Here is a 17,459-nt window from a genome sequence, read left to right as displayed (position 1 = left end):
TGCAGAGGCAGGATTTCATATTTCTGGATCATTGGGATCTCATCTGCAGAAGGTGATGGCAATCAATGTTCTTACGGGCAGGTTTAAACTAAGTTGACAGGGGGATGGGAATGAGAGTGATAGGGCTGAGGATGGGACAGTCATTGCAGCGTGTAGTGAGACTGTGAGGTATGATGTTGTGGGCATCTCTGAATTGTGGCTGGAAGATCATAGTTGGGAGCTTAACATCCAAGGATACACATTATACCAAAAGGATAGACAGGTAGGCAGAGCGGGTAGGGTGGCTCTGTTGGGTTAAAAAAGAATCAAATCCTGAGATACAGGATTGGAAGATGTAGAATCCTTGTGGGTAGCGACCATATTACAGCTAGAGGCGTTCCGGAGTTCAGAGAACCATTCCAGCGCCGTCCTTAAGAAACCTGTGTGTCCTCCGGTTTCCTCCCACAGTCCAAGGATGTATCAAGTAGGTTGTCCCATGATTAGCTTAGGGTTAATCAGGTTTGTTAGGTGTTGCTGGAGTGGCATGGCTCAGTCAAAGGGCCCACTCCATACTGTATTGCTAAATAAATCCCTGTGGGTAGAGTTAAGAAACTGCAAGGATAAAAAGACCCTGATGGGAGTTACATTCAAGCACAGTAGTCAGGAGGTGGGATATAAATTTCAATGGGAAATAGAAAGGTATGTACTAAGGGCAATGTTATGATAATCACGGGGGATTTCAATATGCAGGTAGATTAGGAAAATCAGGTGGGTGCTGGAGCCCAAGAGGGGAATTTGTAAAATACCTACGAGATGGCTTTTTAGAACAGCTTGTTTGGTTAAGTCCACTAGGGAAAAGGCAATTATGGATTGGGTGTTTTGTAATGAACCAGATGTGATTAGGGAGCTGAAGGGAGGAGGAGGCAACTGTGGCTGACAAGGGAAGTCAAAGAGCATAAAAGCAAAAGAGAGGGTATATAATATAGCAAAAATCAGTGGAAAGTTAAGAGGGAAGCTTTTAAAAACCAACAGAAGGCCACTGAAAATCTATAAGGAGAGAAAAGATTAAATATGAAGGTAAACTAGCCAATAATATCAAAGAGATACCAAAGGTTTTTTTTTTCAGATAAAGAGTAAAAGCAAAATGAGAGTGGATATTAGACCAATAGAAGGTAGTTACAGGGGTCAACTTTAAATATCTTATCAGTCTTCACTGTGGAAAACACTAGCAATATTGCAGAAATTTGAGCATATTGGGGGCAGAAATGAGTGTCATTGATATTAATAAGGAGCAGGTGCTTGGGAAACGGAAAGGTCTCAAGTTAGGCAAGTCACCTGGACCAAATGGACTACACCCCAGGGTTCTGAAAGAGGTAGCTGCAGAGATTGTGGAGGCGTTAGTAATGATCTTTCATAACCTGCTAGATTTCTGGAATGGTTCTGGAGGACTGGAAAATTGAAAATGTCACTCCATTCTTTAAGAAGGGAGGAAGGCAGAAGAAAAGGAATTGTATAAGCCAATTAGCTTGATTCTGTGGTTGGAAAGAAGTTGGAGTCCATTATTAAAGTTTTGGGGTATTTAGAGACACATGGTTTCCTTAAGGCGAAATCTTGCCTGGCAAATATGTTGGGATTCTTTCAGAAATAACGGGAAGGGTAAACAAAGGAAAGTCAGTGGATGTTGCTAACTTGGATTTTCAGAAGGCTTTTGACAAGGTGCTGCACGAAGTTCAAAAATCCTTCAAACCCAGAAACTCTAGCCATTGCCACTCTGCCATCTTCCCTGCCAGTGTCACTTCAGCAAGCTCCTCTCATGCTTTTGAAATTCCCTTTACTCCACTGTAATACTTGACTAAGCTTCTTCCCCTCAAATTGATGGTGAATTCTATCATATTATGATCACTGGCTCCTAAGGGTTCCTTTACCTTAAGCTCCCTAATCAAATCTGGTTCATTACACGACACCCAATCCAGAATAGTTGATCCACTCGTGAGCTCAACCACAAGCTGCTCTAAAAAGCCATCTTGTAGGCACTCTACCAATCCTCTCTCGGGATCCTGTGGGAATTCTAGGAGACCACTGGTGCAGTGTGGTTATCTGGGAGGCTGGCAGTTTCCCAGAATTCCCACATCTCATACAATTCATCTGCTGGAGCCATTCTCACTGCTCTATGAACTAACAAGTGAAGAAGAAACTTACCATATACATACCTCACCCAAACCTATCCTTACTAATTCTGCTCATAATCTTATGGTCTAAGACACATACAGTAGTCAGTTTCAGGAACTGCTTCTTCCCCTCCATCAGATTCCTGAATGGACAATGAACCCATGAATACTTAGTATTTTTTTCTCTCTTGCACTACTTTATAATTTATAGTTTTTATGTATTGCAATGTACTGCTGTCACAAAATAATTTTCATGATATTTGCTGATTTTGATCAACACAGGACAAAGAACAAGACAAGGCAAGTTTCTGCTATTTTTAAAAAATGATACAAGATAGTTATACAAGTTTAGAAATAATTTCAAAAATGGTTCCGTATGCACACCTTTTAATATAAAATTGTTTTCCATACCTTGGACTGAATCATTTCCAAGAACATAATAAAGGTGTAATAATAAGAGTTGTTATGATGGGAGATTTAAATTTCCCAATTATTTTAACCATATAACCATATAACAATCACAGCACGGAAACAGGCCAATCTGGCCCTCCTAGTCCGTGCCGAACTCTTAATCTCACCTAGTCCCACCTACCCGCACTCAGCCCATAACCCTCCACTCCTTTCCTGTCCATATACCTATCCAATTTTACCTTAAATGACACAACTGAACTGGCCCCTACTACTTCTACAGGAAGCTCATTCCACACAGCTATCACTCTCTGAGTAAAGAAATACCCCCTCGTGTTTCCCTTAAATTTTTGCCCCCTAACTCTCAAATCATGTCCTCTCGTTTGAATCTCCCCTACTCTCAATGGAAACAGCCTATTCACGTCAACTCTATCTATCCCTCTCAACATTTTAAATACCTCGATCAAATCCCCCCTCAACCTTCTACGCTCCAATGAATAGAGACCTAACTTGTTCAACCTTTCTCTGTAACTTAAGTGCTGAAACCCGGGTAACATCCTAGTAAATCGTCTCTGCACTCTCTAATTTATTGATATCTTTCCTATAATTCGGTGACCAGAACTGTACACAATATTCCAAATTTGGCCTTACCAATGCCTTGTACAATTTTAACATTACATCCCAACTTCTGTACTCAATGCTCTGATTTATAAAGGCCAGCGTTCCAAAAGCCTTCTTCACCACCCTACCTACATGAGACTCCACCTTCAGGGAACTATGCACTGTTATTCCTAGATCTCTCTGTTCCACTGCATTCCTCAATGCCCTACCATTTACCCTGTATGTTCTATTTGGATTATTCCTGCCAAAATGTAGAACCTCACACTTCTCAGCATTAAACTCCATCTGCCAACGTTCAGCCCATTCTTCTAACTGGCATAAATCTCCCTGCAAGCTTTGAAAACCCACCTCATTATCCACAACACCTCCTACCTTAGTATCATCAGCATACTTACTAATCCAATTTACCACCCCATCATCCAGATCATTTATGTATATCACAAACAACATTGGGCCCAAAACAGATCCCTAAGGCACCCCGCTAGTCACCGGCCTCCATCCCAATAAACAATTATCCACCACTACTCTCTGGCATCTCCCATCTAGCCACTGTTGAATCCATTCTATTACTCCAGCATTAATACCTAACGACTGAACCTTCTTAACTAACCTTCCATGTGGAACTTTGTCAAAGGCCTTGCTGAAGTCCATATAGACTACATCCACTGCCTTACCCTCGTCAACATTCCTCGTAACGACTTCAAAAAATTCAATAAGGTTTGTCAAACATGACCTTCCACGCACAAATCCATGCTGGCTACTCCTAATCAGATCCTGTCTATCCAGATAATTATAAATATTATCTCTAATAGTATCTCTAGTCAATATATTATTGATTAGCATCTCCCTAGAACGAGGGGTTTAGATGGGGTGGAGTTTTGTTAGGTATGTTCAGGAAGGTTTCTTGACACAGTATGTAGACAAGCCTACAAGAGGAGAGACTGTACTTGATTTGGTATTGGGAAATGAACCTGGTCAGGTGTCAGATCTCTCAGTGGGAGAGCATCTTGGAGATGGTGATCATAATTCTATTTCCTTTACAATAGCATTGAAGAGAGATAGGAACAGACAAGTTAGAAAACAGTTTAATTGGAGTAAGGGGAATTATGACGCTATCAGGCAGGAAATTGGAGGCTTAAATTGGAAACAGATGCTCTCAGGGAAAAGTACGGAAGAAATGTGGCAAATATTAAGGGGATATGTATGTTCCAATGGGACAGGGAAGTAATGGTAGGGTACAGGAACTGTGGTGTACAAAGGCTGAAATAAATCTAGTCAAGAAGAAAAGCTTACAGAAGATTCAGAGAGCTAGGTAATGTTAGAGATCTAGAAGATTATAAGGCTACTACGAAGGAGCTTAAGAGGAAATTAGGAGAACCAGAAGAAGCCATGAGAAGGCTTTGTTGGACAGTATTAAGGAAAACCCCAAGACATTTTACAAGTATGTGAAGAGTGTTACGTACCCCGTAACTGGGTCACTTACCAGCAAAGATAGAGAGGTCTGTTGAAGTCTGATGGTATTATTTTTAACAGTATTTATTGATAAACATACACAAAATAATATCAATGCAAACATACAGATAATATACTTCATCAATACTAAATCTAAAAGCGCGGGTATAATAATAATCAATAAGAAATAGCTCTATCGTTGTCTAGGGGATAATGTATTGTCCGATGGAAATATAAAAGTCACTGTAGTTCATTCAAGCTGCAGCTTTTGGTTGGAGAGAGAAAGACGGGTTAAAACTTGCCCATTCCTTTTATGATGTCAATCCTTCGAGAGTCGTCGGGAGTTGATTTCCCCGTTGTTAGCTAAAAACCGTTCTGCCGTGGTAAAGGGCCCACCGATTCCGGGGCAAATGGAAAAGGACGCACGTGGCCTTTCCACCAGTTTTTGCTATTACGGGATCGCTAGCGTTTCTTCTGGTGCGTCTGAAGGGCTGTTCCTCAGACCCTCTTTTATCCTGACTCACAGAGTCTCAGATGTCAATCAGGTTGGGATGATGCAATCCCTCCACCAACCAGCTCACTTTGCCTGAGGGCTTCCACGAAGCACAGTATTTCAATACACAATTCCGTCTCCAAGAGACAATGGCCGTTTCCCGTAGCTTCATATTGCTGGAAGGGTCAAGACATTCCAAACGTCTTTGTGGATTCTGCATGTCTTTCTCTCATTTCCTGGGTCTCCTGACTCGAATCAATAGCGATCCTGCCATTCTCAAAAAGGAGGGGGCCACGGGCGTAACAAGAGCAAGAGGATAAGACATGAAAGAATAGGACCTATCAAGTGTGACAGTGGGAAAGTGTGTATGGAACCAGAGGAAATAGCAGAGGTACTTAATGAATACTTCACTTCAGTATTCACTACGGAAAGGATCTTAGTGATGACTTGCAGCAGACTGAAAAGCATGTACATATTAAGAAATAGGATGTGCTGGAGCTTTTGGAAAGCATCAAGTTGGATAAGTTGCCGGGACCGGACAAAATGTAAGCCGGGCTACCATGGGAGGCGAGGGAGGAGATTGCTGAGCCACTGGCGATGATCTTTGCATCATCAATGCGGACGGGAGAGGTTCCCGAGGATTGGAGGGTTGCGGATGTTGTTCCTTTATTCAAGAAAGGGAGTAGAGATAGCCCAGCAAACTATAGACCAGTGAGTCTTACCTCAGTGGTTGGTAAGATGATGGAGATCCTGAGAGGCAGGAATTATGAACATTTGGAGAGGTATGATTAGGAGTAGTCAGCATGGCTTTGTAAAGGGCAGGTCATGCCTTACGAGCCTGATTGAATTTTTTGAGGATGTGACTAAACACATTGATGAAGGAAGAGCAGTAGATGTAGTGTATATGGATTTCAGCAAAGCATTTGATAAGGTACCCCATGCAAGGCTTATTGAGAAAGTAAGGAGGCATAGGATCCAAGGGGACATTGCTTTGTGGATCCAGAACTAGCTTGCCCACGGAAGACAAAGAGTGGTTGTAGATGGGTCATATTCTGCATGGAGGTCAGTCACCAGTGGAGTGCCTGAGGGATCTGTTCTGGGACCCTTACTCTTTGTGACTTTTATAAATGACCTGGATGAGGAAGTTGAGGGATGGGTTAGTAAGTTTGCTGATGACACAATGATTGGAGGTGTTGTGGAGTGTGGAGGGCTGCCAGAGGTTACAGCGGGACATTGATAGGATGCAAAACTGGGCTGAGAAGGGGCAGATGGAGTTCAACCCAGATAAGTGTGAAGTGGTTCATTTTGGTAGGTCAAATATCATGGCAGAATATAGTATTAATAGTAAGACTCTTGGCAGAGTGGAGAATCAGAGGGATCTTGGGGTCCAAGTCCATAGCACACTCAAAGCAGCTCCACAGGTTGACTCTGAGGTTAAGAAGGCGAATGGTGTATTGGCCTTTATCAATCGTGAAATTGTATTTAGGAGCCGAGAGGTAATGTTGCAGCTATATAGGACCCTGGTCAGACCCCACTTGGAGTACTGTGCTCAGTTCTGGCCACCTCACTACAGGAAGGATGTGGAAGCCATAGAAAGGGTGCAGAGATGTACAAGGATGTTGCCTGGATTGGGGACCATGCCTTATGAGAATAGGTTGAGTGAACTCAGCCTTTTTCCTTGGAGCGACAGAGGATGAGAGGTGACCTGACAGAGGTGTACAAGATGATGAGAGGCATTGATTGTGTGGATAGTCAGAGGCTTTTTCCAAGGGCTGAAATGGTTGCCACAAGAGGACACAGGTTTAAGGTGCTGGGGAGTAGGTACAGAGATATCAGGGGTAAGTTTTTTTTTACTAAAGAGAGTGGTGAGTGTGTGGAATGGGCTGCCAGCAACGGTGGTGGAGGCAGATACGATAGGGTCTTTTAAGAGGCTTTTAGATAGGTACATGGTGATTAGTAAAATAGAGGGCTATGGGTAAGCCTTGTAATTTCTAAGGTAGGGATGTGTTCAGCACAACTTTGTGGGCCGAAGGGCCTGTATTGTGCTGTAGGTTTTCTATGTTTCTACATCAGTACTCATTGGGAAACTGAACTGGCTAGTTATATGTACGGTCCACCTTAGTGCAACTCATATTTCTTGAACATTGGTGGTGCAAAGCTTATGCGTGCATCTCTGGTACTGGTTGTAGTAACTGGAAGCTGGGGGGGGTGGGGGTGACGACTCATCTTTTCTAGACTGGAAAACACTGATGCAACTGCCTCAGCTCCAGCAACCTAGGTTTGATCTTGATTTACAAGTCTATAGGTGTGGAGTTTGCAAATTCTCCGCATAACTATTTGCATTACCTCCTGTTTCCTCCACATGCAAGTTGATAGGTTAATTTTGCACTGTAGATCAGTACATGTTACAGGCTCAGAGGAGAGTTAACAGGTGAAAGAGGATGGAATTGTTCAGGTCTGCTCTAGACTCAATAACTTTCTACATTTGGAAATATATATTACGATGAGTAGTTACAAAGTTACTCCATGCATACAGAGTGGATAAGGGAGCATAACCCTGTTGTTGGCCTATATGTAGAACCATTTCACTTGAAAAGCTACCAACCACTAGTAATATATCTACCTGAACTCTCCACCTCAAAACAAGCTCATCAGGCTTCTTTTTTAAACTTTCCAGAGGTGAGGTAGAACCAATAAACATTTGATCCTGAAGAACTAAGTAATGTAGGTAGCCATTGTGAATTGCAGGTGTGCTAACCTACTGCAATTTGACTTTATTCTCAAAAGGTGGAAGATGCACACAAAGTACACAATTATTTTTTACTCTCTACAGCCTATTCTGCTATTCAATCAGATCATGGATGATTTTTCAGTCTAATTCTTGCATTCTTACTCAACTTCCTTTTTCTTCAATTATGGCATAGATTTAAACTTATTTAATAGTGTCTTCATATGTTTTTACTATGTTAGATGTTGAAAATCAAAATTATTGATTAAATATTGGTGTAGGCCAGAACTGTAGAAGGGAAAACAAACTCTTCCAGTTGGAGACAGTAAAAAGCAGATGCTGGAATCTGGAGCAATATTCAAATGCTGGAGGGTGAAAGAGTCAACAGGTCAGGCAACATCTAAAAGAGGAAATGGACAAAAGACTGCAGATTCTGGAATGTGGAGCAGAACATAAAAGATCTCAACCTGAAAAGTTGATTGTCCATTCCCCTCCATAGACACTACCTGACCTGCTGAGATCCCCCAGTTTTGTGACACTTGTACGGTTATTGTTTAAAAAAAATAATTTGCTATGGCCTTGGTGGCTCATGCTTGGGAAAATTTCTGAAAGTAGTATTTGCTTTCTGCTTGGTGTTGGAAAATGACTGCTCTTTCCAAGCCTCCCAATAAATACTAGTACTACTCACTTTTTAAATGTTATTAAGACCTCAAAGCAGTACAACCAAACTCATTTTCAAAATCTGTCTGCTCCACTTTTCATAAAGAGAGCAGCAGCCCCAGTCAAGACTTCATGCAAGATCCCTCACCAATGATTATTAACTTAAGACATTATAATAACCTTGAATTCCATCATCAACCCAGTCTATGTGATCCATTCAGGTTTTCCACCACTTTTGCTTTCATAACTAGCAAGTAGATTTCAGATGATTAAATATGGAAATTAATTCATTTTCATAAATGGATCTTATCTAATTATATCAGAATTATTACTAAATGGTTTACAAACATAAGACTGCAATGTATATTTAGGTTTATCCAGAATCCACAATAAAAGCATACACCATTACTTTCAATGATGTATTACTGTTAATTTCTCTATTATCTGGAAATCTATCACATCTTTTAAGCACAAACTACTCTTCCAGTTTATGGGGTAGAGGATTCCAAACTTCAAGAAATTACATTTGAAATGGCTTATCCAATATTTTACTGACAGCTTAAATTCCTCAGCCAGGAGAAGCATCAGTGAAGTTCTCTTAGAATTTTGCACGTTTCAATGTGGTCAACTCTTTCAAATGCCAAATAAATGCCCTAGATGATTTAATTTCACCCTTTATGACAGACCCACCACCCTAGGAGCCATTCAGGCACAAATATATCTTTTTAAGGAGACCAAATTTGTATGTGTTCTGGGTGCATTTTCATCAGGCATACTTTGGCTGCGCCGTAACTCTTGTACTGTATTTTTACAATAAAAGCCAGTGTAGTTTTTGCTTTCCTAATGACTTGCAGCACCTGAAAAGAGAAGTGCCCAGTTCAACAGTCGCAAGTGATACAGCTATACTTTAAGCTCTGATTACATGTACCTGCTGCTGGAAATCTGGCATGAAACTGTAGTGTGCCCACAGCTCAGTGTGTCGAGGCTATCTACCCAGTGTGGAGTGGACTGGGAAATGTAGAGTTCAGCCATGCTTCTTGGCTAGTACAGAGAATCTGGGGAGTAGCAGTAGCTGCTTTGTGTGTTGACTACACAAATCCTATGGCCTCACTCTGTTCTGCTGCACAAGCTCAGTGCTGAGTAAATATAGTGAGACACTTACCATGGGGAGACCTGTGCAGTCAAACAGAGGGGAAGTCATTAGTTTCCATCAAAAGTGCTGAGGAAAGTACTATACAGGTGATGAGAGAGCCCATTAGGATCACACAGTGTTATCTAAGAGCAGGCATTGCGAGTCTCCAGCAGTGATCCAGGTCTCACTACTGAGCTCTAGCCCACACAACACTTCATAATCAGCCTCTCCACACAGCAGATTTTGCATCAGGTTCCCGGGGCAATAATACTGACATCTCTCTCTGTTATAATGACCTCTTTTAGTGCCAATTCTATGTGTGTTTTTGTTCGTGCAGGATGAGCAAAGTACCAGTGACTTGTGTACAAGGATATCTAAGCCTCAGTCTCACACCATTTAAAAACTTAAACTCTAATTCAGTGCAAATGATCAATATTCAAAGTCCAATGCTGAAAATGATAAGATGGATCACTGTAAACAGTAGGATAGGAAGAACCATCTCCCTGCTTATGGGTTCGCAGAAAAACCATTGTCTCCTCTAACAGTTTTGATCTTGAAGAAGCAAAAAAGATAACCTTTTATTGAATATAGCAATAATAGTACAAATGCATGAACTTTTATGGATTAGCTGCCCATCGTATATAACAGGTCATTTTAACATCAAACTCAAAGCATTTGCTTCCTAAACAGCACTCAAATCTGAATAATCTGTTCTGCTGCCAATTTCCAGTGAAAAATACGTCAAATAGCAAGCTATTAAACCTCTACACTGAAAGGCAAGTTGGGAGGGTGGTGAGGATAGATTTAATAAACTATTGTTTATAAATGTGTATTTGACTGTAGCAATTTCAGCTAAGAATTTGTACAAACATGCATCATTTAATTAAAAGTCAAAACTCATGAAACACACCCTATCTAAAATACTGAAAAGATGAAATTACAGATAATCAATGGAATAGCTTAAATGCCTTATTTAGGAATAAATTATTCAAGTCAATAAATGGTTTTAAAAATGCTATACACTGTTTAATGAAGATCAAGCCTAATCAGGCAATAAGTTCAGCTGCCCAAGCCCTAATCTATGGAATTCCCTCTCAAACTCATCTAACCACAGCCCCCCACCTAAAACCCTCACTCTAACTAAACACCCCTTTATGCAAACTAAGATACATTTTACCATGTTAAAGACATTACATTAATACAAGTTGCTGCCAAGGTTATGAAGGTTAATTTCCAAGTTTCTAAAGTCATTTGTACCTTAATACTTTAAAATTGGAATTCTATGAACTTTTTTTTTAATTTAAAAGGATTGAAAATGTTCGTTTGAAATGCCTCATTCCATTTGCTTAGCATAAACAAATCTTATTAAAATGACTGAACTGTCAAGGTAGGAGCAGGATGAAGTATGATGAATTTAATTCAATTCTAGTTAAAATGTGTTAAATTTAAGCTGCTTAATTTAAATTCCTTTATCAAATGTTTTTAAATTAAGAATATAATTTAATAAACAAAAGATCTTTTTAAACTGAAAATTTAAATCATGCACCACCACAACCTCTCATGCTGGTATAAACTGAAGACAAATGCATCACCTAGCCAAAACAAAACATTGTAAAAATCTGAGATCTCCTGATTCAAATTTTGCTCTTTTAACTGGATGTCGTGGCCATCTTTATTCTGTCTACTTCTGCCATTTTCAGAACATTAGAAAGTATAAAATGGTCAGAATGAGCAGGTTTCACTAGTTACACAGATCTTTCCAAATGAGTAGAGCATTGTGCTGTTTAAATCTGTGCTGCCATTGAAATACATCATGGTTAATGTCTCAATAATGTTGTCAGAGAAGTGATTAAGATCAGCAAATAAAATACAAGTAGGGTTGGGGTGATCGACATAAAACAGAAATACTGTATGTGCATTTTGGAAGCAAGCAAACACAGCCAGTTCTCATGCAGAAAACAACAAACATTCCTATTAGGCACATCTGTACTTTCGATGTCCATACAGACAGGTTCAAAACAGTTCCAATCTTACTGGCCAGCTTTTAAATTGCTATTTTCAGGGGGAAAAAAATTCCCACAAATTTATACAAATATAATACATGTTGATCTACTTTTCAAAAGGGGAATGTTACTTAATGACCAGTTTTTTCTTTTATATGAGGATTTCCACCAAATGTATTTGGGTTCTACTAAGGAGATATAGAACATGGCTACTTAATCCATTCTTACTACCAATCTGACAATACCACAAGCTTGCTGAGTTACTTGATTTCATTAAGGTCAACAGATTACCCAAATGAAGGTTGCAAGTTAAATCTGGATTGTTCTTATTCTTGAAATAGAATTCACTAAATTAAACTAGAGCTGTTTATTCCCTGGTGAGCTGAAATAACCCTTGGCTTCTTTACAAAAGTCACCACAGGCCATTCTAGTTGCAAGTTTGCTGCTGTTTTACTAATTCTTCATGGATTCATCGTCTTGTGTGTATTCGTCATACAAGAATATGAGATTAAGTATCACATACAAGTATGTAATGTAAATGCATATATGATAAGTAAACCTCAGACCTCTACTTTTACTGAGAACAATTCTGAACACGGTTAACCACTTCACCCCCATCACCAAAGTAATCATTTTTAAAATGGTGCTGCACACTTAAAAAGGACCAGAAAAAAATGCAGAACAAATTTGTGGTGTAACTGCCAATACAGAAGATCAATTTCAATGCAATTTTTATTTTCCTAGTTCTTTCAAACATACTAACATGTACCGCAAAAAATATAACTGTCTGTATTTGCCAAAAACTACCAGATCAGCAACAATCCAAAAAAAAAATACTAGTTACTTTTCACTATTTTTGAATCTTCTGTCCCCCCTCCCCCCAAATTAAAGAGCATTTAAAATAGAGTTGGTTAGTTCCCACTTTGACCATTCATATGAGGAAGTCTATTATCTGGAGGGACTGAGTGGCCATTTTGCTGTATTCGTTCAACTCTTAGTCCTCCTGGTGGCTGCCAAACATCATCTGAAAATGAACTTGAGCTCCCTGACTCTGAGTCAATATCACTTGAGCCTTCAAAATCCCAGTCTGCACTTGACTCACTCCGGATATCATCCTCCTCGCTAATAAAGCTCTGCCCAGGCTCCAAGCATGAAGGGTATAGACGTGCTGAAAGGCATATAAAGTCACTGTCGTAGTGTAGCAAACCCAGCATTGTACCAATGTTGACCCACTGATCATTGCTTGCATCGTACTGATGAACAGTCACTCTGTTCTTCCTCCACTGTGGCACTATGGTAGTTATGAGAAGCAGTTTGTTGCCATGACAAACAATCTGAAAATTGTGGATATTGGCATCGATGGGGATATCACTGATCTTTCGCCACTCACCTTTTGAAGGGTTGTAAACTTTTATGACTGGGATGTCACAAATACAATAAATTTCTTCATTGAAAACACAAGCTTCCTGGAACTCACTCCGCTTTAAGGAAGCACAATTCAGCCACTGATTCCTTTCCGGTACATAGCATAACATCCTCTTATTATTGACCGCGTACAAGCAGTCTCCAACTGTAATCAGCTCGAATGAGTGCAGTGCATGAGGCAAAGGGGCTACAAAAATCCACTGGTTTCTTTGAATACTGTAACACTCAACTTCTTTAACCTTGAGGCCTGTCGACGGGTCACGACCACCTAGAATGTAAATGTATCCATTCAAATATGCAACATCCATCCCTTCTCTTGCCAGCAGTCGTTCGGCAAGCTGTTGCCAGCTATTCTGAACTGCATTATATACCCAGAGTTGTTTACTTGGCTGTGCTGCCAAAAAGATATCGTTGTCTGGTGAAACACAGACAGCAAGTGAACTGATGGACTTTGTAAGGGCTGGACTAGTCAAAGGTGAAGACATTGCATAAATGTCACCTGAATAGGGATCGTAACAGAGGAAAGGCTCCTTTCGATGGCCAAAAAATATAACCATCTCTTTAGCACTAAATCCAATCCTTTTTGAAGAGTTATGTATGCTGGTAGACACATCAACACCTTTGGGAGCAGAAAGGTCATCCAAAATGGAAACAAGAGACTTGTTTTTGACAAACAACTGAGATTTAAGTGCATCGACATCCAGCCTGTCTTTCTCACTGAAATGATGCCATCTGACACACCTTAAGACTTCAAGTGCATGTGCAGCACGCTCAGTGATATTTGATTCAATCCACTGAATTGCCACTGCGCACACCTTCCCCTCGCTGTCAACATCCAGTGTATCCAGTTTTAGTATCTCTTTGATCTGTTCCAGTGAAAGCTCACACAACTCCTCCATTTTGCACAAATGCTGTAAGTTGCAAGCGATGAAAGCAAGTGCCTTTTCTTTCAGTTCCACGTTGTCAAAAGCATCTGCAAACTAAGGGTAAAGAAATCAGTTACAGATTTGACAAGTGAGTTTTCAGAAATGCACTGATTTAATACGTCATATCCTCAAAGTCTCAGCTAACCAAACACCTTTCAAAATATATCACAACTACCGGTACTACACATGTCCACTTGTCATCGCATATTCAAGATCCAAAAGAGTATAATCCCATCAACATACTTGAGGTTTGTTGGCAGATGGATGTCGATCATATGGTCTTTTGTTTTATTTAAATAGCAAGCAGACAGATGGAGCATGTTACACAAGTTATGCAACTGCATTGGTGCCGCACGGTAGCCTAAACAAGTGGTCAAATTAAAACACATTAACTTTTTATTACTGGAAAAAAAACAAAATACATTTTCAAATCTATTCTTTATGAAACATAAGAAATGCTGGCTAAAACAAATCCATGGACTACCTGGTTCACTGACAAAGGTAATCATGTAAAGCAAACTTTTAAAAAGAGAAATCACAGCTATCAGTCTAAAACAGACCCAGACGTGGTTAGGAAACCCTCACATCAATATTTAATGGATGTGAAAAACACAAATGCAAATTCAACTATTAAAGAAAACCATATTTTCCAAAGGAATTTTTAGGGAATTTTCTTGATGAACTGATTGCTATTCAGGAAGGAAACTGTACAATATCCTGTGCTGTGCAGTGTAACTAAACTGCAGCGTTTTTCACTGGAGAATATTTAAAGAATAATTATATCAGGATATGGTAAAAGAATAAGACACTACTGAATGAGAAGGAAATTTTGTTCAAGGAAACAAAAATGAGTAATCAAAGAAAGACAGCTTGGGTAGAAAACAGGCATGAATGTAAAAACATTTATAAAAGACTAAATAACTTCTTGTTCTTGTAAGCTCAGCCACAACCTTAACTTCTAAATGGCTCAACCTTCCATCAAGTCAAGCCATCCTAGACATCAATGAAGGAGAATAGGAGTCCAAAACTACAACAATGAGATATTAGACACATTTACAACACTCAAGAATATGGATTTAACTTAAGACAGAAAAGGAAGCCATGATGATTTCAAGGTAAGTAATTCATTAGAGAACTAGACTGTAGCACTGAGATCCAAAAGAAATAAGAGCCAGAGCACTAAAGATCAACAGCTCCACCATAAAAGGAAAAAATGTCTTTTAACTAAACATTGAAATGTAATCTAAAGAGTTAGAAATAAGCTTGTAAAGACAAAAGATGTGGTTGAGGTTAAAAGACTTGCAACGTACACTTTCTGGGCCAAAAGGTTTCCAGCTGTGTCATTGAATAATTCTGAAGGAGGAAATACTATGAAATGAATTTGCCATTTCAAAGCCCATTCTTTGGACTGTTCACTGATCTTGGAAACGTTACCTCAGTGAAATTGTGGACTTTCTCATTCAAGCATAGGCAACTTTCAGGTGGAGCAAATCTGAAACAAATTTTCCATCACTTTGGTTCTACAGTTAAATACAAAGCATCCTAATCACAGAAGTCTCAAAGATCTTAGCTAGAAAAACAGTCATTCAGAAATCTAATCCTGACTAGTCATGACTCTCTGCCCTAGTGATCCCAGTTTACACTAGGATTATTGAGTATGAAACAAAATGTTTTTGTTAACATAAAATCCATTCAAAACATGTTAATCTTATAAACATTTTAATAGCTGGAACATATTTATCATAACCAATTGCTTCAATACTACAGATTTGTGAAGGGCATAACATGAATGTAATTTTATATACAGGGAATGGAAGAATAAAATGGACCATGGACGGGCTGAAATATTTAATTTAATTCTGCACTGTGTTTGGCACCTGGGCTGAAGGATCTGATCAGTATTTTTAAAGCCTATGTTATGTTTTGCAAATGCATCCAAGATTCTATCAGGTCAGCTTCACGGGAGCAGGACCAGAAACAATACTTAAATCAATTAGGACAGCATCTTCTGAATAAAGGGGGACGAGGTGGGTTTTCAAGGGTAAATTTGGGAGTTAAAAAAGAAAAGTGATTGTGCATGGTAGCCAAATGGAAAATGATCAAAGCAAGGAACAGTGTAAACAAAGAGTTCAAGGGCAAGGAAAATTGTAAATAGACACCCATTTCATGTTTTTTTTTAAACTTGAAAGCATGTACCATTTGAAACAGGGCAGTGAATTGCTGCAACAAACAGAATCAAATGTGTATCTTCACTAGCAATTGGAAAGGTATACCTGGAATGTGACCAAAGTAAGGAAGTACTGTACATACATACCCTGGGAAATCAAGATCTCTTTTCTAGGCAAATCTACTAGACCATGAAAAGGACACAGGCGAGCCACACTTTGAGATTTGCTCCTCCAGTTTTAAAACAGGTACTTATACGGATTGGGGAGGTCCTCTTCAAAGCCCTCTCGTGGGAAGACGGGGGTATCCCCTTCTCCCCGGAGACCGGGAGGTTCCACCCCCACCCCCACCCCCACCCCCACCCCCACCCCAAGCTTTCAGCGGTCAGTTTCCCCTGGGCCCGCACACCGAGAGGTGCAGGCGCATTGTGCCCGGGAGTTTTGGAAGGGGGAGGAAGACCCGCTCACCTTTAAGATGCCGGCACAGTTGTAGAGGTCGAGGCGCCGCGCCATGAAGGCGGCGCAAGCCTGCCTCACGTACTCGAGCTGCAGCATGTTGGCCGCCACGTACAGCTTCTGCACGCTGGCCTCGCACACGGTGACGCGGCCGGTGTAGCAGTAGTCGATGATGAGCGCCATTGAGTCCGAGTCCACGTCGTGGATGGTGACGCTCTGCTGTTTGCTCTCGAACAGGCCGCCCGTGAACATACTCCTGAAGTAGGGGCTGGCGGCTGCCAGCACGTTCCGGTTGCACAGGAAGCGGCTCCCGCCGTCCACCTCCAGCGTTACATCCACCAGCAGCCGCGCATCGTAGAAGGACTTGAGCTCCCGGAGCAATGCCCCAGCATAAGCCGCGTCCTCCAGCTGCTCGGGACCCGAAAGGCACTGCAGAGCCTCCATCTTGTCCAAGCCCGGTCCCGCAGTCCAAGCCCCGCCTCCTGCCCCCCACCGAGTAGGCGGGCCTCTACCACATTTGACCAATCAGGCACTACCATGCGCGACCCTCCCGCTCCTTCATTGTCCCTTTTGAACGTCAATCATCTGACGTAATCGGCGGACCGGCGAAGGGGGTTATTCGTATTAGCGCTCCTATACGCAAACAGATACCAGACTGATAAGTTCCAGAATTTTCTCCAATTGAAAATAGATACAAAATTATAAAGTGATTCCATAAACACACTCTAAAATTGTCTAACTGGAATCATTACTATTAAGCTGGTTTTTCTGATTCATAGGACACAACTTGTCTTAAGTGGATATTAATTGGTTCCTACAATCTAAAATCTAGGACGCTTGATT

General features: G+C 40.6%; 1 protein-coding gene across 1 annotated transcript; it reads right to left on the bottom strand.

Annotated features, from left to right (window-relative positions):
* Nucleotides 1–12,358: 12,358 nt before the first annotated feature.
* Nucleotides 12,359–17,113, bottom strand: kbtbd7 (kelch repeat and BTB (POZ) domain containing 7). Its single transcript, XM_073046044.1, has 2 exons — nucleotides 16,629–17,113; nucleotides 12,359–14,049 (listed from the first exon to the last, which is right to left on the bottom strand). The coding sequence occupies exons 1-2, from the start codon at nucleotides 17,058–17,060 to the stop codon at nucleotides 12,556–12,558; spliced, it is 1,926 nt and encodes a 641-aa protein (XP_072902145.1). The 5' UTR covers nucleotides 17,061–17,113; the 3' UTR covers nucleotides 12,359–12,555.
* Nucleotides 17,114–17,459: the final 346 nt, after the last annotated feature.

The sequence above is a fragment of the Hemitrygon akajei genome, chromosome 5 (genome assembly GCF_048418815.1).
Source record: "Hemitrygon akajei chromosome 5, sHemAka1.3, whole genome shotgun sequence".
NCBI lineage: Eukaryota > Metazoa > Chordata > Chondrichthyes > Myliobatiformes > Dasyatidae > Hemitrygon > Hemitrygon akajei.
Note: the sequence above shows the minus strand (reverse complement) of the source record. Positions and strands in the feature narration are given on the sequence as shown.

What these genes read in the sequence shown, in the direction of transcription:
- kbtbd7 (XM_073046044.1), bottom strand. Translation starts at nt 17,060, where the DNA reads ATGGAGGCTCTGCAGTGCCTTTCGGGTCCCGAGCAGCTGGAGGACGCG. An exon ending in ACTGTGCCGGCATCTTAAAG is followed by an intron (nt 14,050 to 16,628) that starts GTGAGCGGGTCT and finishes CTTTACCCTTAG; the next exon opens with TTTGCAGATGCTTTTGACAA.